Source organism: Rhinatrema bivittatum, unplaced genomic scaffold, assembly GCF_901001135.1.
Source record: "Rhinatrema bivittatum unplaced genomic scaffold, aRhiBiv1.1, whole genome shotgun sequence".
NCBI classification, from domain to species: domain Eukaryota; kingdom Metazoa; phylum Chordata; class Amphibia; order Gymnophiona; family Rhinatrematidae; genus Rhinatrema; species Rhinatrema bivittatum.
In genome coordinates, this window is record NW_021820839.1 from 79,779 (window position 1) to 104,727 (window position 24,949).

Sequence of the window (24,949 nt, forward strand, 5' to 3'; positions counted from 1 at the left end):
CTCGGTAAACACTGTTTTCCATATTCTAACATATTAGCACAGTTTAGTAAATAGGCCTCTTAGCCAGCTAAGACAAGTACTCAGTTTGTCTGAAAAATAAATTGTGATCTCCACCCACAGCCCCCTCTCACCCCTTGACCCTTTATCTGAAAGTAACACCCATTCTCAAGCTGGCACTGCTCTATCAAAGATGGTCCAACAGCACCTCCAGAACAGTATCCAAGCCCTCCTGCTCCTGATCTATCAAAACCCTCCAGATAATCCTACCTCACCAAGAAGATCCCAGTCCCTCATCCCTCCCATACTACCATACTCTCTGGTACCCCCCTCCCCCCTTCCCTTCCAGAAGATCCAGATTCTGTAGGACCACCCTAAACAATTCTCCAGAATCTCAATTCATGAATCCCGAGATTATTCTGTCTTCTCCAGCAGAAAGGACAGGGTCTCCCTCCTGCCTACACCACTGAAATATGCAGGACAGCTCTTCCTGGTGTGCTGCGTGCTGAAGCGCTGCTAGACGCCACCATTCTCCCTCATTTGGAGGAGATAGGAGGAAATAGATTGCATTCCTCCTGCGAATGAAAACAAAAGACCCTCTGGAATTGTGCATTGAGATTCTCGGGGTAGTGGTGTCCTAGGGAGTCAGAACCTTCTTGGTGGGGAGGGAAGAGTGCCCCGTCCCTGGAATGGATGATGTGTTGTAGATTGGGAGTTCATGACTTGGGGGAGAGCAGGGATGGAGAGGAGGCAAAAAGCAGAAGGGTTAGTGCAGATCTATGCAAGTAAAGTACCCGCATATATTTGGAAAATAAAATGTATGCAGGTGATCTTACCTGTCCCCACGAATGCTAAATTTTTGAGTGGCTAAAATAGAGCCACATACTGAACTAGAAGGTTCTGTTTAGCTGTTTAATGAGGGACAGTGTTCAGTCTTGCAGAACTAGCCAGCGAGATCCCTTTGAAAATTGTCCTCCCAATGTTTCTGGCTTGGCAGCAAGAAAGTGATTTTATTATAAAATATGCCTGAATGGTCAGTTACAAAGGATGAGGCCTTGGTGCCTCTGCTTACAAGTTTCAAGCTTGTGCTAATCATATTCACCTATCTTTCCATACGCAAAGATCTATTACCAGTAACATAATCCTTCATTGCTTTGATCATGAACCTTCACCCCACCGCCCCCTACAGCTTTCTTCTGGACACATTCCTTGCATGGAGCAGGGCTTTTTCTGTTTTGTGGAAATAGAAAGCATTTTCATGTCAGGATCACTAGCAGAATAACGGCCTGCGATCACCAATATGTACAATTCCGGATGGTTTTTCTAATAACACATTTGTAATCACTGGTTTTTGTTACAGGTACCTAGCAGCTGAAATTAAGAAAAGAGAAGGATTCCAGCTGCTGATGGAGGTAGGCGGCGATTGTGTACATATTAGAATAATAAATGATTATAGCGACCGGAAATGTTTCTTTGGCCAGATGCAGGGATTCTTGCAGAGCTCTCCATGTGCAAATGAAAAAGAAATACAGTGAAAATGCCTCTCATGCACTGCAAAGTGGGAATCTGCCTCTGCCCACTCTCTGCTTTTTTGGCATCTCAGCCAATCCCACTTAGGAGGGGTGGGGGAAGACCCTCCCTTCCCCACTCTTTGCTGCGAATGTACCTCATGCATATTATTTATGGATATCCTGAAAAACCCAGACTGGCTGTGAGGTGCCCAGGACAGGATTGAGAAGGGCTTCATGATAGATGCTGGCAGCTTGAACTGTTATTTCCAGTTCATTTTATGTCAAGCCAAGTTATTCTTTCAAACATTTCCTTTGTTTTGTTTTGGTTTTTTTGATGGGGATAGATTTCTTTTTTCTTATTATTCTGAGTAAATTGACATTCTGTTAGATAAAATAGATAGAAATATAAAAAAAAAATACCATGTGCCTGAGTGTTGCATATGAAATTATGGGTGCTAGGGTTTGTTTGTTTTTACTGTGGGAAACATGCATGGCGCAAGTGTCCTAAATTTTAGATTAAACAATAGCAAAATTTGGAAAACTTAAAAAAAAAAATGTAAATCTCATTTAGAGGTAAAGAACTAAGGTGATATTCAGTGCTACTTAGCCAGATAAGGTAGGACTTATTTGGGATAAGTAGTGCTGAATGTCGCCCTCCTAGCTCTTTAATTCTATCTGACATTTAAAATTCATTTCTGGCTAAGTAGTAGCAGCTGAATATCCTGCCCCGCAGAATGGCTGTCAGGTAAGCAAATAACTAGTTATCTGGATAGTATAGTTAGCCGGCTAAGTGGCAGGTGGTCAGGATGAGGGCATTCCAGGGAGGAGCTGACTTAGCTGGATAAGTTACCCGGCTAACTTGGATGTTCAGATTTAGGCAGATAACTTATCCAGCTAAGTCTGATCGGCCCATAGGGCTGTCCTAAAACTATCCAGATAAACTTATCCGGTTAACTTTAAGAGAGTTGGATATGTTCAATGGTGCCCTGCACAGCGGCTCTATGTCTGCCTCTAGGGGCTTGGGAACAGTTGGAGGCCAAACCCAAACCAGATGGTTTCAGATTGATGGTATTTCCAAGACTTCCTTCATTCTGCTGGGTAATAACCTGCAGATCTGGGGAAAATTCTGAAGCAATTTTGAAATATTTGATTCAGACTTTCAAAAGACATGAAGTGGGTCCATGAAGTGAATGAAACACACTTAAAAGTTTTTTTCAGAATCCAAAGTGGAATCCAGAGAAAAAAAGAAAATGCTTCGGAAAGGTTTTTCAAACCAGTCCAAGAAACCTTCAGACTTTTTCCAGGGTTCTTTGGATTGCTCGACAAATTAGTTTTGAAGATTTTTCCCACATCTTTATGATCAGCCTTGGAGAGAGAGGAGGTGACATAAAGCCACAGCTCTGTGCGGATCCACTACATTACCCATCATAGCTGAGCAAAACTCCAATTTCAGAGTTCCCTCTGAAAAAAGTAAAACTGCGGATTCCTCAATGATATTGGGTACAGTGAAATCACCTTTTAAGTAAATAAACAATGTTTTAAACAATTATATTAGCAAAAAAACCACTACAAATCGTAGTAAGGATACGGAAAGAAATGGCTGCCATGCTGTAGAATCCTGAATCAGGAGTAATGTTTTGAGGTGCATTGCAGGGCAGTGGAAATATGAGTTACGCTCTCTGCTCAGATTACTTTGCTGAGAATGAAAAGAAGCTACAGCCGGTTTGGTGCTGCTCAGAAAGCAGTGGAGCATGATGGCCAGACCTTTTTGCTGCTCACGCCAGGGCTCTCTTCCCTGAAGGAGAGTAAATGAATCTGCGTGTAGAAACCTCGTGTCGCCTTCCTAGAATGAGATAGTCACACCTTTTTTTTAATTCTGCACTCTGTGAGCAAAAAAAGGCACAGGCACAAGGGGTCTCTGGCAAGTCTTTCCTGCTGCTCTGTCCTGAATGTGTCTGCTCAGATCCTTCAATAAAATTAGAGGAATCCTCCCCTAGCAAGGAAAAGAAGAGAAATAAAGATTAATTAAACAAGAAAAATGTAATATAAGTGATCCCTTTTTATTAGAAAAAAACTCAATACAGGTTGGCCGGTGATTTTGTGACAACTTGCAAAACTTTGCACTCTGTTATACACCCGAGTCGCACCGTTTTTCAAAGCAAACTTGTAAGTTCGATTGGAAAATTATCCCACGAAACTACCTGCTGCCTTGTGCAGGGTTAGGTTTGGGGGTAAATGCAAACTCCACTCAGACTCCAGCCCCAGAATGCCTCTCCTCGATGCCTGTAACATCATTTGGCCGGGCAGTTTTCAAAGGACCATTTCTGCGGGTAAAGCACTGTTTTGCCCAGAGAAGTCCTATCAAAGCTTGGCCTCTTCATGACTAGCTTTTGGGAGTTAATGCACCTTTTTATCTCCCTTCTTCGGGAAGGATGAAATGTTAAATCATATATAAGAAATCTTTTGTATCTTTTGTGAATTCTAGAATGTAAACCCCCTACCTTTTTTTCTCTTTCTGGGAAGAGAGAATAAAACTGATCTGTGTAGGACTGCCATCTTCTTTTCATTCTTCCCCGACGTTTTCTGTGCTTTTCATGCTCTTGAAAAGAAAAGTGTTTGGTTGTCACTAGTTTCTGTGGTCTTCCTTCATGCCCGACGCAGTGATCTGCGTATTCCCTACAGCTGGCCAAAGCTTTTGCATGGGTGGTGGCACTGTTTCAATACAGTTTCTTTTAAACCATTCAATAAAATCAATAATTATGATTTCAAACACAGGAATGTCGCATCACAATGGAAGCCCAGCATGAGGAGAAATGATATTAGCTAAAGCATCTACAATGTTGTAGAAAATTACGCAGAATATAATTAACCTTTCCATGAACTAATATTTTAAATGAACCACGCAAATTAATGATGTAAATATTTTCATTCCACTTGATTGTTTATTATCAAACATGCATGATTTTCATTGACACACTATTTGTATAGCAGTATAGCAGGCAACTGATCACTTGATCACATCTGCGCATCTATGTATGCTCACATTCAGGCCGATTCAGTAAAGTCCGTGGGAGAGCGGACGAACGCCTGCTTTCCCGGCGTGCGCACCGGCCCCTCGCCGGTGCGCACGATGCAGTATTCAAATTAGGTGGCGCGGTAGAAACGGGGAAAAGGAGGCGCTAGGGACTCTAGCGCGTCCCTAGCGCCTCCTTTTTGACAGGAGCGGCGGCTGTCAGCGGGTTTGACAGCTGACGCTCAATTTTGCCGGCATCAGTTCTCGAGCCCGCTGACACTATGGGCTCGGAAACCGGACACCGGCAAAATTGAGTGTCCGGTTTTCGGCCCGACAGCCGCGGGCCAAATTCAAATTTATTTTTTATTTTTTTTTACTTTTTTTTACTCTTCGGGACCTCTGACTTAATATCGCCATGATATCGCCATGATATTAAGTCAGAGGGTGCACAGAAAAGCAGTTTTTACTGCTTTTCTGTGCACTTTCCCGGTGCCGGAAGAAATTAGCGCTGACCTTTGGGTCGGCGCTAATTTCTGAAAGTAAAATGTGCGGCTTGGCTGCACATTTTACTTTCTGTATCCCGTGCGCATACTTAATAGGGCCCTCAACATGCATTTGCATGTTGAGGGCCCTATTAGGTGCCGCGGGTTGGACGCGCATTTTCCTCCCCTTACTGAATAAGGGGTAAGGGAAAACGCGCGTCCAATAACAGGCTAACAGTGCGCTCTGTCGGAGCGCACTGTACTGTATTGGCCTGATTGTTGCTGATAAAAATGTAATTCTGGTTTTCTTAGAGGTGCAAGTGAAAATGATAGGATTAGTACCCGATGACCTTCTGGCCAAGAATTTGGCACCATCATCAGTAGTCTCTGCTTGCTCGGGAACTGGGAAGGAAGGATGAGAAGGGAGTGCAATGTAATAGAAGAAACACCCGAGATCGTGAATGACGAAGATTCTTCTGGCAGGGCTTTCTGCAGAAGACTAAAAAGTGCTAGGTTTCACGCTATCTGCGGTCAATGCACTTCATCCCCTCACTGACCCTGTGAAGTATACCCTCCAAGTGATTTAAAACTAACTCAGGCTGGCACTAGTCATGTTTGGTCAGGAAATTTTAAAGTATCCAAGTTAAAAAAAGGCACAGAACAACAATGGCCTAACACCCAGTTCTGTGAAGTTGTGAGCAGTACATTATCAACTACATTTTCAGTTCAGGTCCTAAGGGATTATGTACATATAGAATTTTCTGCCTGCTCAAATCCAGACAATTTTCAAATACACAGTATGTTTGAAGATTGGCCTGTTTTGCAGTTGAAAGCACATGCTTACACTTACATTGTTTTGAGCAATGAAATAAAGGACACGTTTTAGAGGCATGCCTGCTACAGATGTGCATGTGTTTGAAATGAAAAAGGAGATTTCAGTGAAATTTCCTGTTTTGCTACAATTCATTATTAAAGTAAAATAAACGAAAAGCAAACAAACTTTAGTTCATTTTTCCTTTCATTCCATTTTTTTTTAAAACTGGATACACTGCCAGTAGCCCCCTGCTGCCCGCAACAAAAATCCCGCTGCTTCTTCCTTCCAGCTGCCCATGTCTCCTGAGATCCTTCCCAGACGCATTGTACTCCATCCACAGGTCGTTCAAGGATAAGATCAATTCCCAGTTGCTCCTGCTCCACCTTTTCTGCTTTAAAAATAGCTGCCATTGATCTGAGGCTGGCACCATTATCTTCTGTAGCAGAATCCATTTTATAGTTTCTGTTTTACAACTTATAGGGATAATTTTTCAAAGGCATAGGAGATAATGTACTAAGGATTGTCTCATTTTGTGTTTGTGGGGAACAGGTTTAGTACATAGGCCTCTTAGGATTCTTTTATGTGGGTAAAAATAGTAAACCTGACTAAATCAGCCATATCTAGTTAAATAGTTTTGTCAACTTGAAAGAAGACCCATGGGGTAGATTTTATAACATGCGCGAGTGGCCTATATGTGCATGTGCTACCCGGTGCACGCACATGTTTGCCTGATTTTATAACATGCGTGCACAGGCGCGTGCATGTTATAAAATCTAGGGTCTGCGTGTGCAAGGGGTGCACAATTGTGCAACTTGCGTGTGCCGAGCCGTGCTGTCTTCCTCCGTTCCCTCCCCCTAACCTAACCTTCCCACCCCTTCCCCTAACCTTTCCCCCCCCCAGCCCTACTCTAAACCCCCCAAAATTCTTATTTCATCTTTTGCACCTGCCTGGAGGCAGGCGCAGGTTGCGCGTGCTGGCAGCCTGCCGGCACCGATCCTGTGAACAGTGGCAAATGGCCGCTGTGTCAGAGGCCTCTGGCCCCTCCCCTCCCTGCCCCCAGACCACCCAGGACCGCCTACAACCCTCCCACGCCCCACCCCTTTTTGCAAGCCCCGGGAATTACACGGTTCCCGGGGCTTTACGCGTGTCATCGGGCCTTTTGAAAATAGGCCCGACACACATAACCCTTTTAAAATCTGGCTCATAATTTTAGCTGCATAGAAACGAGACATTCTTGCAGTGAGGAGAGTGGGGAGTTTTGGAAGTGTGGCTGGAAACCAGTTGACTTGTACCACATAATATTGCTGGCCTTGGGTTGATGGCAGCCATTTTGAAAACCAGGGCAGGGAATGACTAGGATCACTCCTCCCTCATGGAAGTCCCACAAATGGGGTAAGAAATGGCATTCGGGGTCCAAAGAGGAGGGGAGGAACATTTTATTTTTAACTTTACCTGGGTCCACCATTTTTTAAAATTTTGCTTTTGAGTTTCATTTTTTCTTTTATATTTTGTTTATTTTGTTTTCAATGAAAGAAACAAAATAAAATAAATAAATGAACGGAAAAATAACCAAAAATTATATTAAAAAAATATATAAGAAAATGAAAAATGTTCAGTTCACACCTCTAGCGGAATATAATAAGTAGAATATAATCACAACCTCTAGCGGAATATAATCACAACCTATCTACTCAAAGAATGTAGCCACACCGGTTTTGTAAATAATTATTAATTTATGATTTTAACCTTCTACTGTTTTTTTCTCTTGTCCCAGTTCCAGTACCCCTGTTTCATTGTAACAGCAACTCCTCTGCACTAAATTCAGTTTTGTATTTTTTACACACCTTGTTCGAATGTAAACCGACATGATGTGATTTTATCATGAATGCCGGTATATAAAAAACCTACATAAATAAATAAATATAAATAAATAAATACCACCTACTTGCACAAACCTTTTTTTTGAAAATGAAATGTATGCATTTGATTACCAATCATTAAAACCTCTTTGCACTCACAAGCAAGAATGTTTCTTTTGAATGCGGCTAAAATTATCAAAATACTTTTTGGTGGCTAAAAATTCACTTACCTGTATATGACTGTTATAGATCTGGATGGATTAAGTTGCAATATTTTCTTGCAGGATGGGTCCCACTATCGTGGGAGGGGGTGTTGCCATGATAGTGGGGCCCTCCCCCAAAAAACACCATGGCTTTATGGCTGTTCTTTTTGTCTTGCTTTAAAAGGCTGCTGGCAAAACAAAAAAACTGATGTGGCAAAATGAGGAAGCTGAGCAGGGGTCAGTGTTGACTCTCGACTCAACCTGGGACCGCCATACAAGGTGGCCTTGACTCCTGAAAGTATAAAAAAAAATGTCAAAATTACTTGCAGCAGTGGCCCCACACCTACCCCTTCACATTTTGAAATAAAAATCATTGGGGTTTCAGGGATCTCCACCCCCAAATTAGTCACTAAAATTCACAGAGGGTTTTGGGGTCCCCACCCCTCCTTCATCTCCCCAGTGGTGTGAATAGGCAAAAATGGGGTTCCAGGACCCCTGAATCCCCATCCACACACCCTGAACCTTAAAATGAAGATTCTGTTCCAGCTTTGAAGCTGGGGCTCAACCTTGCAGCCTGCCCAGTCAACACCATTTTCCAAAATGGCGTTGACCTGACCTTACCCCTAGCAAGGCCCCAAAGCTGGAACGGAATCTTCATTTTAAGGTTCAGAGGGATCAGGAGATAGGGGAGAGATTGCGTGGAGGTGCAGGATGTGAGGGGGTCTCAGAACCTCTTTTTCTAATTTGAGGAGTTGGGGGTCACCTCAATTGGTTATCCCAGGTTGAGTCTATGGAGAACCATTTTTTTTTTTGCCATGGCATACTTTGTTTTTCCCCAAGCCCTTTAAATGTAATGTGGGAGCCTCGGGACCCGCGTTAGGTTCCCGGGGCTCCTGCCTCACATTTATCACTTTTGAAAAAGGTGTTATTTTATCGCAGCTGATCACTTTCTCGGTTGGCTGCGATAAAATATGTGCATCAGATTGCTTATTAATGGCCTTCTTTGCATGCATTTGCATCATTAATACATGCAAATCACATGCAAAGATGGTTATTGGAATAGGGGAGGAAATCTGGGCAGGGACATGCATAATATCATCTATATAGCACGATATTGCAGCAATAATGCTCAGTCATTCAATATACACTGTTTAATGTGCATTAGAACTAACGCAGCTTGATGTTTCTCTCAGATAGATAGGTTAACTCAATTTTATCCACATAAAAAGGTTGCTGAGGCCGATGTTCTAAACACGTTCCCCATAGATTCAAAATGAGAAAGCTATTACCACAACAGATAGTCCCTAAGTCTTTGAAAATGTATCCCTGTAATTTATTCATTTTATTGATTTAAAATATTTATAACCTGCCTATCCATAATACTAGGTGGGTAACAATAAAAACATTCATAATTTCAAAAACATAAAACAAAACAAGCTTGAAAATGTTTTATCAAAGACTACAAAGCAAATAACTCCATTTATAATAAAAACAAAATACAACAAACAGCCAAAAATACAAATACAATAAACCAAGTTGTAAAATGGAAGTAATAGGTATAGCACACTTCTGCCCCAACAGAGGGAGTCAAGCATCACATGAAGGGCACGATCACTCTTATAACATGTTCATTAACTGTAGCATTTGGCACCTCACAGTTAGATCTGGCATCAAATATTCTTTTATATTAATTTATGATTTTGATGAAATAGTATGTGTAGGTTTTTGTTTTATTTTCTGTTTTATTTTAAACTAAGACTATTAATCTATGTTCTTCACTAGCCTGAATATGCAAATATTTGCTTTTGGTACATTCCACCAAGCTTAAGGAACATGGAGGAAGGACAGGACTTCTGGCAGAAACTTCATCAGGTAAGTGTATGGTGCAAGTATAAAGTGATCTTGCTTGTGATGGCTAGTCAGTGGTAACTAGAGATGTGAATCGTGTGATCGATCGTCTTAACGATCGATTTCGGCTGGGGGGGGAGGGAATCGGATCGTCGCGGTTTTGAGTTTTAAAATATTGTGTAAATCGTAAATCGGGGGAGGGCGGGAAAACCGGCACACTAAAACATCCCTAAAACCCACCCCGACCCTTTAAAATAAATCCCCCACCCTCTCGAACCCCCCCCAAAATGCCTTAAATTACCTGGGGTCCAGTGGGGGGTCCCGTTGTGATCTTCCACTCTCGGGCCACGGGTGTGTAGATAGAAATGGCGCCATTTTGGTTCCTGTCCCCCGACGTCACGAGCGTAGGAGATCGCTCCCGGACCCCCGCTGGACCCCCAGGGACTTTTGGCCAGCTTGGGGGGGCCTCCTGACCCCCACAAGACTTGCCAAAATTCTAGCGGGGGTCCGGGAATGACCTCCTGCACTCGAATCGTGTTGCTGTATGGCCGGCGCCATTTTGCAGTACGGCAATATGGCCAATAGCCGGCGCCATTTTGCAAAATGAATGGCGCCGGCCATATGGCCATATTGCCGAACTACAAAATGGCATTTTGCAGTACTGCAAAATGGCATATTGCTGTACTGCAAAATGCCATTTTGCAGTGCCATTTTGCAATGCCATTTTGCATTGCCATTTTGCATGCCATTTTGCATGCCATTTTGCATGCCATTTTGCATATTCCATTTTGCAATGCCATTTTGCAATGCCATTTTGCAGTGCCATTTTGCAAAATGAATGGCGCCGGCCATATGGCCATATTGACGTACTGCAAAATGGCGCCGGCCATATGGCCGTCGCCATTTTTCATTACGGCAACACGATTTGAGTGCAGGAGGTCATTCCCGGATCCCCGCTGGACTTTTGGCAAGTCTTGAGGGGGTCAGGAGGCCCCCCCAAGCTGGCCAAAAGTCCCTGGGGGTCCAGCGGGGGTCCGTGAGCGATCTCCTACGCTCGTGACGTTGGGGGACAGGAACCAAAATTGCGCCGGCGCCATTTCTATCAACGCACCAGTGGCCTGAGAGTGGAAGATCACAACGGGACCCCCCCCACTAGACCCCAGGTAATTTAAGACATTTTGGGGGGGGGGGTTCGGGAGGGTGGGGGATTTATTTTAAAGGGTCGGGGTGGGTTTTAAGGATGTTTTAGTGTGCCGGTTTTCCCGCCCTCCCCCTTCCCCCGATTTACGATTTTTGACGATAAATCGGGGGAATTCCTATTAAATATCACCTCTAACGATTTTTGACGATTTAAAATGTATCGGACGATATTTTAGATCGTCAAAAAACGATTCACATCCCTAGTGGTAACCACTGGGTCTGGAGAATGAAAACCAGTAGCTAACTATTAGCTTATAGTAGGGATGCAAGACTGTAGTCTTTGAACAGTGAACAGATCAGTTTTATGGGATATCCACGGTGAGTATTCTTCAAAATATACTTGCATATATTTGTTCAAAAACCCAGCTCAGTTTGCACAGCTTAGTTAACCTGAAGACCAGATCTTGTGGCCCTCAAGGGCTAGAACTGTACATTTTTTCCATACACAAACTGATGGTTGTAGCAAATAGTAAGTGAGCTGCACAGACAAATTTTGGTAGTGGATTTAATCAATGCTATCATTTAAAGGTTTCTCCATTGTTATCCTTAGCTTCCTCTTTGGATTTAAGCATATATATATTGGACCTCTTTACGCCAATAATTATTATGATCTCTCTGCTCTTAATACAGACAGTTTGTAACAGACATACAGTATATGCATAAAATTGCAATCAGAGCTACACCTATCATCATTTGTGGCAGAGCCCCAGAAAGAATGATCGTGTTGTCTGTACCTTTGTGTCTAGACAGAGTATTGCATGTTTTATTGTAGACATCGCAGTGTCCTTGGAACCTGGCTTGCATTGTTGGTGGATAATGCAAGGCAAGCAGTCCTTAATAAGAATAGATGTCTGATACTGAACAACTCACAGAAGGTATTAGGAGTAAGTTTGTGGAATATGCTATGCTGTACAAAGAAACTGATTTGAAGACTGACTAAATTTACTCACTGCAAATACACTATAAAAGTTAATTCAAAAAGTAATATAGATTAGTACATCATGAATGTTACAGAGTATGCAGCATTGCAATAAAATGAACAGAATTGCAGATGGTTTACTTATCTTCTTTGTCCCCTTTAGCCCACTGTGATCTACCTTGCAATGGATGGTTACAAAGGAATCACATTTGTGAAGCCTAAGACAAATAAATCTAGGATATTACATTTCTATTTGCAGTGTTTTGCAGTAGCAAAAAAAGAAATTATTAACTGTTCATTCGTTGGTTTAAATATTGCCTTTTTTGTGGGATTGCATGGCTTTACAGCTCAGGGGATTAGCACAGAGCCTTTCATATCGGACTTGTGTCAGTAGTGACTAGGGATGTGCAGCCAAGAAATTTTGATTTGGGTTTTTTTTTTTTTTCTTAATGTGTACTAAAAAAGGTAAAGGTGAATTTTAAAAGCTTGGCAGGTGCATTAATTATGGGATGCGCGAATAAGTTGGGTATGTGCACCAGGCGGATTTTAAAAGCCACCCGGATATGCTTGTTTCTCCCACAGCGCGCACATCTCGAAATTTTTTTAAAATGGGCAAGGTGAAGGCAGGGTCTGGGCAGGGCACGGGTGTGAACCAGGGATGTGCGTGCAAATACTTATGTGCCTGGGTGCGTGCCCAGAAACCGTGCCACGTGAGTTTACTTCTGCTATAGAGGAGGTGTAAGTTGTTATAAAATAAAGAAAACTAGGCAGATCAGCAGGGTTTAATGGTCTGGACTTACGGGGGGGGGGGGGGGGGGGGGAGTGAATGTTATTAAACTAGAGGGGTTTGGAAGAACTATCTTTTAACTGGGAACTGGGGCTGAACTGGTAAAACTGGAAATGGCTTCATCGTGCACCCCTTTTAAAATCCCCTGACTTAAGCTTTAGAAGCAGGATTTGCATGTGCCCACTTAAAATTCAGCACAAAGGTGCATATAGCCAGGCTATTTTCTAACATGCACGCTTATATGTGCGCATGTTAGAAAATAGCCGAGTCCCTGGGTGTGAGCTGACATACGCGTACAAATGTTCGCCCATGCACTGGTTTGAAAGTTACCATCTTAGGTTATTGTTTCCCCTTGGCACTGTTGATGCCACTACTTCTCCCCCAGGAAAGTTGTAAAGCACCATTGAAGTCTGGGGTCTGTATAGGATTCGACAACCCCCCAATATAAATCCTGCACCTCGAGTTCTATAAACATATCCAGCACCACAGAAACTCTGCCAGCAACGGGCATGGAGGAGGAATAGCCCAATGGTTAGAGCAATGAGCTACTTAATTAGGGAAGCCAAGTTTCAAATCCCCCTTTTTCAAGTGACAAACCTTGGGCAACTCATTTTTCATCCTGTTGCCTGAGGTACTTTCTCTTTGAAAATTGCAATCCAGGTACATGCTTTTCCTTCTCTGACTTAATTATGCCGGTGGGAAAGCTTCCTCTTCATGCAGCTGAACATCTGTGCCTTGTAGAACACTGAAGGCCAGCAGGTGTGATATACGAAAGTTGCAATTTGAAGGATTCATCCTTGAACACAGACTGACCTTGAGCAGACAGTTTTCCTCTGAGGAAAACTGGTTTTCTTCTTGTTCAGTATATAGACTCAAGTCAGTGGTGTCTTTCTCCTCTCCTGAAAATCTATTATATGACTTAGGACAAGCAGAGCTATTCCTCTTGATACTGGAGTTCCTCAATTCTCATACTCCCCAGGTCAGAGCATTCAATAGTTTTCCAAGCATCAGCAATTTCAAGCTGGTATAAGGTAAGCCGGCATTTCCGAGAGCATAAGAAGAAAAGAATATAAGATGTTGCCACAGTGGGTCAGACTGAGGGGCCATCAAGCCCAGCATCCTGTTTCCAGCAGTGGTCAATGCAAGTAACAAGTACCTGGCAAGTACCCAAACATTAAGTAGATCCCATGCTACTGATGCCAGTAATAGCAGTGGCTATTAGTTTTAAAGGGTCGGGGTGGGTTTAGGGGTTGTTTTGGTGTGCCGGTTTTCCCACCCTCCCCCCAAATAACTCCCTTTAGTGGACACTAACCTGATTAATGATTTTTTCACGATAAATCGGGGGAATTTCTATTGTATCGCACTCTTTAATGATTTTTGACGATTTAAAAAAATATCGGACGATATTTTAAAACGTCAAAAAACGATTCACATCCCTATAATTTGCTACTCTTCAGTTTGTCAGTCTGGCCTGCTACATCTTCCAGCTTCACCATGATTTATTTTTTTATTTAGTTATTTATTTTACAATTCTTATATACCATATGAACGTACATAATAAATACTCAAAATAACATAAAATAAAAAAAAATATATGTACCATAATTAAAAAAAAAAAAAAAAAGTAAAATAAAACAAGTGTCAGAAAAGAGGAAACAAAGGAAGTATGGAGAGATTATTTGTAAGCAAGCATGAATAAATAAGGGATTTGGTTCGGTTCATCCAAATCATCACCCTTGAAAACCGTCTCTGGAACCGTTATCTCCCCAACATCCTCATTAGTAAACACAGAAGCAAAGAATGAATTTAGTCTTTCCGCAATGACCTTATCTTCCCTAAGTGCCCCTTTAACCCTTCAATGATCTAATTGTCCTCACAGGTTTCCTGCTTCAAATATATTCAAATATATTCAAATATTCAAATATATTTTTAAAAAAAATTTATTATGAGTTTTTTCCTCTACAGCCATCTTCATTTCAAATTCTCTCTTTGCCTGTCTTATCAATATTTTACATTTAACTTGACAATGCTTATGCATGTTCCTATTTTCTTCAGATGGATCCTTCTTCCAATTTTTGAATGATTTTTTTTTTACTAAAATAACCGCTTTCACTTCACCTTTTAACCATGACAGTAATCATTTTGCCTTCCTCCCACCTTTGTTATTGCATGGAATTCATCTGGACTGCACTTCTAAGATTATATTTTTAAACAATGTCCAAGCCTGTTGTACACCTTTAACCTTTACAGCTGCACCTTTCAGTTTTTTTCTGTTTTCATCATTTTATCAAAGTTTCCCTTTTGAAAATTTAATGTTAGAGCTGTAGATTTACATACTGTCCCCCTTCCAAGCATTAGTTCAAATTTGATCATGTTATTATCACTATTGCCAAGTGGCTCCACCACTGTTACCTCTCTCACCAAATCCTGTGTTCCACTAAGAATTAAATCTAAAATAGCTCCCTCTTTTGTTGGTTCCTGAACCAATTGCTCCATGAAGCAATCATTTATTCCATCCAGGAATTTTATGTCTCTAGCATGTCCTGATGTTACATTTACCCAGTCAATATTGGGGTAATTGAAATCTCCCATTATTAGAGCACTGCCAAATTGATTAGCTTCTCTGATTTTTCTTAGCATTTCATCATCTGTCTGATCATTTTGGCCAGGTGGACAGTAGTATACTCCTATCACTATACTCTTACCCAACACAATTGTGATTTCTACCCATATTGATTCTACTGAGCATTTAGTCATTTGTATGATCTTTATCCTGTTGGACTCTGTACCCTCCCGGTTATAAAGTGCTACACCCCCACCAAGCTGATCTTCCCTATCATTGTGATATAATTTGTACCCTGATATAGCACTCTTCCATTGGTTATCCTCCTCCCACCAGGTCTCTGAGATGCCAATTATGTCTAACTTATTATTCACTGCTATACACTCTAACTTTTCCATCTTACTTTTTAGGCTTCTGGCGTTGGCATACAGACATTTCAAATTGTGTTTTTTGTTTGTATTAACATTCTGCTTTTCAGTTGATAGGGATAATTTGGAATCCTTTACTTATAGGCACATGGACTACTTTTGTTTTTATTGGAACCTCTCTGTTGTGATGTCCTAAACAAGATAAATGTATACTTTTTTAAACCGTTATGATGGCTCAACCGAATAACGGTATATAAAACTCAACAAATCAATAAATAAATTAATTAACCTCCTGTTTCATTAGTATTCATCGAGGATGCCTCTCTTCATACCATGTGCTGTTGAGTTACTGTCGGCTTTCCCTCTTGTTCTGGTTTAAAAGCTGTTCTGTCTCCTTTTTAAAGGTTAACGCCAGCAGTCTGGTTCCACCCTGGCTAAGGTGGAGCCCATCCTTTCGGAATAGACTCTCCCTTCCCCAAAACGTTGCCCAGCTCCTTACAAAACTGAATCCCTCTTCCCTGCATCATCATCTCATCCACGTATTGAAGCTCCTGTGCTCTGCCTGCCTCTGGGGACCTGGGCGTCGATCAGGGAACATTTCAGAAAATGCCACCCTGGAGGTTCTGGATTTCAGCTTTCTACCTAAGAGCCTAAATTTGGCTTCCAGAACCTCCCTCCCACATTTTCCTATGTCATTGGTGCCGACATGTACCATGACATCCTGTTCCTCCCCAGCACTGTCTAAAATTTTATCTAAGTAACATGTGAGGTCCACAACTTTTGCATGAGGTAGGCATGTTACCAGGCAATCCTCACGCCCACCAGCCACCCAGCTATCTACATTCCTAATAATCAAATCAACAACTATGACGGCCGACCTAACCCTTCCCTCTCGGGCAGTAGCCCTGGGAGACTTGTCCTCAGTGCAAAAGGGCAATGCATCACCTGGAGAGCAGGTCCTTACTATTAGAGATGTACATTCGTTTATCACAAATTAGGCAATTTCAATGAAATTGCCTAATTCATTGTGGTTCGGGGGACACAAACCACAAAACGGAGTTTCCCAGAACTTCGGGGAAAATTCGTTTTTCGTGTTTGTGCGGGGGGGAGGGGCACATTTATTTAAAAAAAAACCAAAAACACCCCAACCCTTCACATTTACTGTATTACAACCCCCCCCCCCCCCCACCATCCCGATCCCTCCGCAAGACTTACTAAAAGCCCTGGTGGTCCAGCGGGGTCCCGCGAGTGATCTCTCCCTCCAGGCCGTCGGGCTGTCGGGCCTGCTATGAATCAAAATGGCGCCGATGGCCCTTTGCCCTTACGATGTCACAGGAGCTACCGGTGCCATTGGTCGGCCCCTGTCACATGGGTTCCTTTCCAATATCATCCATAGGTTCTGACTCCAGAAGACATTCCACCTCTGGCTCAGTAGGAAGGAATTCTATCCCCCCCCCTTTCTGTTCCCACCCCCTTTTATCTGTCACTCTAGCCTGATCAGGTGTTCTAGAATCCCCACCCTTTCTATTTCTGAGGGATCCACGCATGACTCCCCATTGGACTTTCCATTCTATGCCTGTAATCCTGGGGAGGAAGGTACCCACTCATCTGCCTCCTCCCTTCTAGGGAAGACCGTCTTTCTTGCTACTCTGATGCTTGTTGCATTACTAGGACTTTCCTGCATCTTTTGCCTTGTGGTTGCCTACTTATTTCTTTTCCCTTTGTACGCGGTTCTTCTCTGGGGTCTAGGGGCTACCCCATCACAGCAGGTTTTAGACAGAGTATTTGTAGGGTTAAATACTTTATGCCCATGTGATCAATTTGAAAATTGGTCTTCCCTGGGTCCATATTGAAAGAGGTTTTCCCGGAGAACTTTTATGTTAGCTGGACAAACCCAAAGGTTTAAATTTCTGGATGCTCTAACCAGATAAAGTTTACCCAGGCAAGTCAGTACCTGGGTAAAATTATCTGGATAAGATGGAGGCATAACAGGCTAGAGTTAAGTTAGCCACATAACTTATCCAATTAAGACCTTGTCATACTTGAGGGCAGTCCTTAAATTATTTTGGTACATGTGCATATAGTTAGGCAAGTTTCTTTTTGAAAAAAAACAAACCAAAAAAACCCTCCTGGGCCAACCCTTCCCCTCAATTAAAAATGAAAATGTTGGGCCCTATCATCCACTTGCCCTGCCAAAAAGTTAAGGCCTACACCCCTTTACCCCCAAACCCTCTAAAGCTTTGTTTAAACCCCACGGGAGGAGGTGAAGCTGTAATCTCTTCCTGCCAGGAAAAAGTTATGTTGAGAGGAGCCGTCAGCCCCCACACTATCCCCATTACTTGGAAAAATGAAACAAATGCTATCAACCTTGCTATCAGAGCAGAGCTAGATACTGGGAGGGCTGTCTTCCTGGCATCGGGCATTGCTTTGCCAGCAACTCTTAGGGGCCGATGCAATTAAAACAGGCAGAAAGCAGGCGCTGAGTATTCAGCGGCCACTTTCCTAACGCCCCTCCAGCCACCTCTCCTGGTGGCGCCATGCTATATTCTAATTAGGGGTCGCACTGTCAAGGAGGCGCTAGAGTTGATTGCACGTCCCTAGTGCCTCCTTGACAGTGTACGGCTGGGAGAGGCCGGCTGTCCGTGGCTGTCTGCCGGTTAAGAAAATGGACGCTGGTTAACTGAGCATCCGTTTCCCAAACCTGATCGCCGGCACTTTTTTTAAACTTTATTTTTTAAATTTTGTGTTCCTCCAACTTAATATCGCTACAATATTAAGTCAGAGGATGTATAGAAAAGCAGTATTTTCTGCTTTTCTGTACAACGTTTGGGAGTGCTCAGAAGTGCGCAAAAATGTGCGTATTGGATGCAATTTTTTTTTATTTTGGGTGAGTAACTAATAGCGTCATCAACATACATTTGCATGTGATGAGCGTTATTAGTTTTGCCGTGCGTTGGCCGCGCGTTGTGGAGGTGCTAATCCACATATTGCATAAGTGGTTGTGGACATGACTACACAACGCCCGTCCAACTGTGGGTTAAACAGTGAGCTCAGCTGAGTGCACTGTATTGCATCAACCCCTAAGAGTGCACACTATCATCGTTATTGGCAGTTGGAGATGAGGGACTGGACCATTGCTGGTACCCTGTTCAGAATATAGCCAGATTGGTTTAAAGTTATCTGGATACATTTTCCCAGATAACTAGCCATTTATATTCAGCAGCATGGCTAAGTTTATCTGGCTGTTGTTGACTGCATGACTTTAGGTCTGCATTTTCAACAGGGAACACGTCCTGCTGAATATCCGTGACAAGTGACATGTCTGCTCACCGGCTTCCTGAATGTGGGGACCTCCCCATGTTTAATCTAGGTGAGAAACTGAATACTTAAGAGTAAACATGAGCACTTTCACAATTTCCCAAGGGGTTTGAATTGCAGATTTTTTTGTGAGGGATTTTTTTTTTAATGTTGGTTATGCTTAATTTAAAGAAATATGTATGGTAAAATGTACATAAAATGAAAAAAAAAGTGTTTTGATTGTTTGCCTGAGAAAATATTTTAATGGACCCTATTGCAGAGCAAATGAGCATTATCACTTTTTAGAAGGCTTGGTTTGTTAACAAGTGTGACAGCACCCCCTGTGGGCAAGAGGAAAAAAAACGCAATATTTTCACAAGGAGGTGAATTAAAAAATGTGCAGGCCAGCACTTGTAAACAAAACAGCACCATAAAACAAAGGCTTTAAACAAGCAAGTCCCAGCTCGATAGCTGTTTGCTGCCCTCAGAAAAGGCTCATATAGATCCCATAGGAATCTGCTGCTGTTTGAAACAAAATAGGAACCATCAGCGACATTTCCTACTTCATGCTGTTTCATTTTTTAAATATGAAAGAAAAATTAATACATTTGTCATTTTAACTTTGCTTTATTTCATGCTGCTGGCTGCTGCCATTAAAGAAAAACCAGAACAGTCGCTATTTTTAAAATGCCACTCTTGGGCTTTCTCCCACTCCCTCTGGGCCCCCCCTCCCAGACTCTCTCCCAGATTGGCGGGTCCTCCGGCACCATATTTTATGTATGGCAAAAGGCTGGCACCATTATACGAATCAGCACTGGCATAGCAGGAAGGGTTAGAGACAGCTTCTGCCCCCTGGAGGGTCCCAATAAAAGAAATGTGTTAAGAGAATTGGGGCTCATAGGGGATGGGACTCATCTAGGAGGGCATGGCGGGCGGGGGAGGGGGAAATCCATGTGGGGAGCTTTTAAAAACTGGCAGTCATGTTTTGGGTTTAGTGTGCGCTATTGTAAAATAGCATGCCCTGAAACCAAAGGGGGAAAAAAAATACCAATATGACAAAAAAAGGCATCCACAATCCAAATGAAATAAAATTACATAAAATGGAAGAAAGCATGCATGCTGCTAGTATCCTATTGCCAACTCTTCAACCCTCATCTTTTTTGGGTGCTAGGTCACATGATGCTTCCTATCAGCTTTATTCCCCTGGTACTTGTTTCCAATCTGAATATCCAACAAATTTATACACAACCAAGGGAAATGCAAAAAACATCAATTTATTTCAAACATTTCTAAACATCTCAAATATAAAACCTATACAATTTATTCCACAGACTTACAAGCCCAGATGAGATCATAAGTAAAATCTTATATTTTCCAACTCCCAATCAACATATTTTTCAACACTTTTAATATAAGCAAATCTGCAGACCAACCTAACCTATTATATAAGAGCAGGACCCACACAATCATAATCAACACAAACACAGCAAAACACAAACTTACAAACAATGGTTTTTAAAATATATATATTTTTTGTTTGTTTGTAAGATTTGTTATTTACTAATAAGGATTCCATGATCACGAAAATAACTTTGACAGCATCACCTTGGTCAGATCATAAATTGATTCACATGAGCATCGCTATTCAAAATAAAGCAATAAATGTATTTCCAGAGAAACTTGCCTTCACATAATGAAAGTCAATTAATCCTGTTGATTTAAAGAAAAATGTATACTAGAATTTGATGTTTTAAAACTGGACAATATCCATACAGCTTGCACTTCCTGGGATCAGATCATCACGTCTGTTGATAATGAAATCAGTCCTGTTAAAGCTGACTGTAATTAATCATAATAAAAAGAATGCCCCATGGTTCAATATTGAAATTAAATAAATCAAGAGGACTCTTAGAAAAATTTGAAAAGCAATGGAGGAAAATTCCATCCTCTCTAACATTAAGCAAATATAGATCATTGCTTAATAAATACCGATCATTAATCAACAACACCAAAAAAGATACATGATGCTAAGTTTAATCCCAAACTGCTTTATGTAACTGTAAATCATTTAACAAGAGATAAAACACCTTCCTCTGTTACTACTGAATTCATGTCATCTCCTTCAAAATGCCATGAATGTGCCATATCTTTCATTGACAAAACTGATAATCTGATTGGAAATTTTCCACAACAATCTTTGATGAATTATACCTGAACCAATTTTTGGTACTTCAATTTGGAAAGTTCTTGAACCAACTTCCTCTACAGAAATAACACAAATTGTAGCTAGAATAAAACCAGCTGCACATTCATGAGATCCAATTGCTATGAAATCCTTGAAAGAGATTCAGGAAATAATAATGCCCAGAATCACTAGTATTGTTAATCTTTCCCTTTCTGAAGGAAATCTTCCCGCAAATGGTTAAACAGATTCTAAACGCTAACTCCCAAAACAAAAAAGATTGGAATAATATTATAGAGCTGTTTCCAACTTATCCTTCTTATCAAAACTTATTGAAAAAGTGGTCCATTTACAATTAACTAAGTATTTAGAAGATCAGAACATCCTCTTTCCAAACCAAATTGGTTTTAGAAAAAATCATTGTACCAAAATATTGCTCCTATCTATGACAGATGGAGTTTTGCATGGGTTCGATTCTGGTGAATCATATTTACTTATCCTAATTGACTTGTCAGCAGAATTTGATGTGGTGGATCAGACGATTCCACTACACAGATTAGTAGAAACAGGGATCACAGACAATGTCCTTAACTAGTTTGCATCATTTTTATCTGAAAGAACGTTTCAACTAAATATTGGAAACCGTTTATCTGACATTTTCAACATTTTCACGGGTATGCCACAGGGCTCTGTCCTGTTGGCTACCTTATTCAATATGGGCCGGTTTTTCAAAAGGTTACGCGTGCTGGGCCTATTTTAAAAAGGCCCGGCAGCTCGCGTAAAGCCCTGGGACACGTGCAAGTCCCGGGGCTTACAAAAAGAGGCGGAGCATGGGCGGGGCGGTCCGGGTACAGGACCGGAGCCTCCAGACATAGCAACCATTTGCCACCGTGCCCAGGATCGCGCGCCGGCTAACTGCCGGCGCGCGCAACTTGCGCCTGCCCAAGGCAGGCGTAACTGGGTAAGACACATTTTTTGGGGAGGGTTTGTTTAGGGCTGGGGGGCAGGAGAGTTAGGGGAAGGGAAGGGAAGGTGGGGTGGGGTGGGGGAGAAGGGAAGTTCCCTCCGAGGCTGCTCTGATTTTGGAGTGGCCTGGGAGGGAACGGGGGAAGGCAGTACAGGCTTGGAGCACAAGGTGCACAATTGTGCACCCCCTTGCGCGCGCCAGGTAGCGCGCGCACATGAACGCGCATGCTCACCCTTTTAAAATCTACCCAATGAGCCGGATTTTCAAAGGGTTACGCGCGCCAGGCCTATTTTAAAAAGGCCCGGCGACGCGTGTAAGTCCCGGGGCTTGCGTGGAGGGGGCGTGGCATGGGTGATGTGGACAGGGCATGGGCAGTCCAGGGGCAGGGTCAGGCTCCAGGCACAGTGGCCATATTTGCCGCTGTGCTGGGGATCGTGTGCTGGCAGTCGGCCGGCAGGCGCAAAAGGTAAAACAAAAGTTTTTGATAGGGTTAGAGTAGGGCTAGGGAGGGGAAAAGTTAGGGGAAGGGGGTGGGAAGGTCAGGTTAGGGGGGACGGAATGTGGGAAGGCAGCGCGGCTCGGCGCACTCAAGTTATAAAATTGGGTGTATATGTGCTCGCACCGGGCAGTGCGCGCACATGCACGCCGCACGCGCATGTGGGGATTTTATTAGATTTGCGTATTGACGCAATTACCAGTTTCCCCAGTCCATTCCCAGTTCACCCAGGTGAAGGCTAGGACTTCCCCGTAATTAACCTGCCTTTCCTTTACCCTTTTAGCCTCAACCTTTCAAACCTCGCTAACTAGCCTCAATTTCTTTACTATACTAGTTACACGCCATCCATAGCAGAAGGTAAATATACGCAGATAAGGACCCCGGCGTACACTTGTGCACGTAAATAGTTATGCACTGTTTTAATGCAAAAGTCTGGGCATGCCCAGACCACACCTACGCCCTACCCACGCGGATATGCACGTGTTTTATTTTAAGTCTGCGCTGTGCTCGCCGGCCCAAGAGATGTGCGTATCTCCCAGCTTTGGCATGCATCATGCTTTTAAATTTTACCCCAAAGTAAACAAAAGTAAGTGCTGTTGCATTCTGTAGCATTTGAAGTGATCTTAAAGTATAAGCAGGAAAACCAAGTAGAAGGAATTGCAGTACTCCAAATCTGAATAAATTAATGTTTGTAACACTGTTCGAAAATCTCTATGATTTAACAATGCTTTTAATCATTTCAATAACAGCAATTTACTGTAACCTGATTTGATTTGCGGCACGGCTCAAGCAGGCCCCAGGACATTGGTGACGGCAGGGAGCCACTGCCAACGCAGCTCCTCCTCACGGGCTCCCTGCTAGGCTGATGCTGCCGGCTCCTCCAGCACTGCTTCCTGCTGATGCGCGACCAAACGCCACCTTAGGCTCCTCACTCCCTCCGGGTGCTCTAGGCGGGTGTGCACTGCCCTCTGAAATTTATAGGGACTGCGGTGGGAATATGCCACGGCCCCTTCCTCCTGAGGTCAGCAACCCATCCTTGTTCCTTGGCTCCTTGCTCCTGATTCTCCCTGGAGTTCCTGACCTATTCTGCATTTCGGACTGTCCTCGGATCTTGACCTTCGCCTGGATATTGACCACGAGACTTGCCATCTGCCACAACCATTGTCTGAATAACCAACCATGAGATTCACCACCTGCCACATTCATTGCCTGGATAACCGACCATGAGATTTGCCACCTGCCACGACCATTGCCTGGATAACTGACCACGAGATTCGCTGCCTGCCTCAACCCTTGTAGGAACCCCGACACCAGAACTGCCAACTGCTCTGGCCCTCATCAGTATCCATACCCTGCACCTGGCTCCAGCTAGTTTCATCACTCCACTGGGATTTCCAGAGATCCCACATAAATACAGCCGGCCCTGGTACCCAAGGGCTCAACCTGAGGGGAACATGGGCTGGTAGTGGTGGTGAAGCTCCAGTGGGGTCTTTGCTCTCCACCGGCCTTGCCTGCTGACGGTGGGGGCCTGTGGAGCTCCTCCCAATAGGTGGCACCAACTCTCCCTTGGCCCAGAAGTCCATGAGCAGGACAATCTACTAACAGCAGTTACAATAAAATATATGAATGAAAAAATATTTTCTACAAGAACATTTAAAACTGCTTTCTGCATGCAAGTGAAACTAATAAAGACCAAACTTCTGTTTAAAATAGAAATGAGAAAGAGAGGACCATAATGCCATAAAAGCCAGTGATGATAAATGCCATCATTTTCACAGCAAGAATTAAAGATGCACAAGAATTGGACCTTTAAAATACAAACACTCACCAAATACAGACTAGAAAGACCATAAAATATAAACAGAAGCATACCAACAAAAACTGTACTGGAAACCACAAGCCCAACTATATTATGCAGTACAACAATGGAAAAACAGAAACATCATCATTCCTCGCTAAACATCAAGCAATAAAATCAAGAGATATAAAACATTTATAATATTAAAACCATACTAATAATAAGAATAAATGTTAAAACAGCTGATAAACATCCAATAATGTAAAAAGACTTGCATAAATTTGTTCTAATATTTCACAAACACTAATAAAATATTTCAAAATATCTGATGAATAAAACATCCAATAATTAAAAATGTTCTAATATTTCACAAAAAAAAATGAAATATTTCAAAACAATAGTAATATCAAATTACACCCAATAATTAAAACTAATAAGAATTTAAAAATCTCCTTCTGTCCATACCTGGGATCTTTTGATTTCCATTCATCCTGAGATTATCATGGATTGGAAAAGGTAGGGCCATACAAAAAAATCTTCTCTCTCTCTCTCTTTCACACACATATTAACACATTCATTTTTTCACACATTCCCTCTCTCATATACATGCAAATGCTTTCACACATACTCCCTTTCTCTCTCACA

At 42.4% G+C, this 24,949-nt stretch overlaps 1 protein-coding gene and 1 long non-coding RNA gene across 4 annotated transcripts in view; one reads left to right on the forward strand and one right to left on the reverse strand.

Moving 5' to 3' along the window:
* Positions 1-24,949, forward strand: part of GADL1 (glutamate decarboxylase like 1) — a 143,432-nt gene that overhangs the window by 62,592 nt on the left and 55,891 nt on the right. For 2 of the 3 annotated variants that reach the window (XM_029586456.1, XM_029586455.1), the window contains exons 12-13: positions 1,358-1,409; positions 9,662-9,751. In XM_029586456.1, the coding sequence (XP_029442316.1) occupies positions 1,358-1,409; positions 9,662-9,751 (142 nt within the window). Of the gene's footprint in view, positions 1-1,357; positions 1,410-9,661; positions 9,752-11,699; positions 11,882-24,949 lie in introns of those variants that run through there. The other variant, XM_029586457.1, reaches the window with a different exon arrangement.
* The window catches only part of LOC115082206, a 47,007-nt gene continuing 22,416 nt past the window's right edge, over positions 359-24,949 (reverse strand). The window contains exons 2-4 of the long non-coding RNA XR_003854105.1: positions 7,907-8,171; positions 4,010-4,107; positions 359-3,501 (exon numbers count right to left, since the gene is read on the reverse strand). This is a non-coding gene — a long non-coding RNA (uncharacterized LOC115082206). The remainder of the gene's footprint in view (positions 3,502-4,009; positions 4,108-7,906; positions 8,172-24,949) is intronic.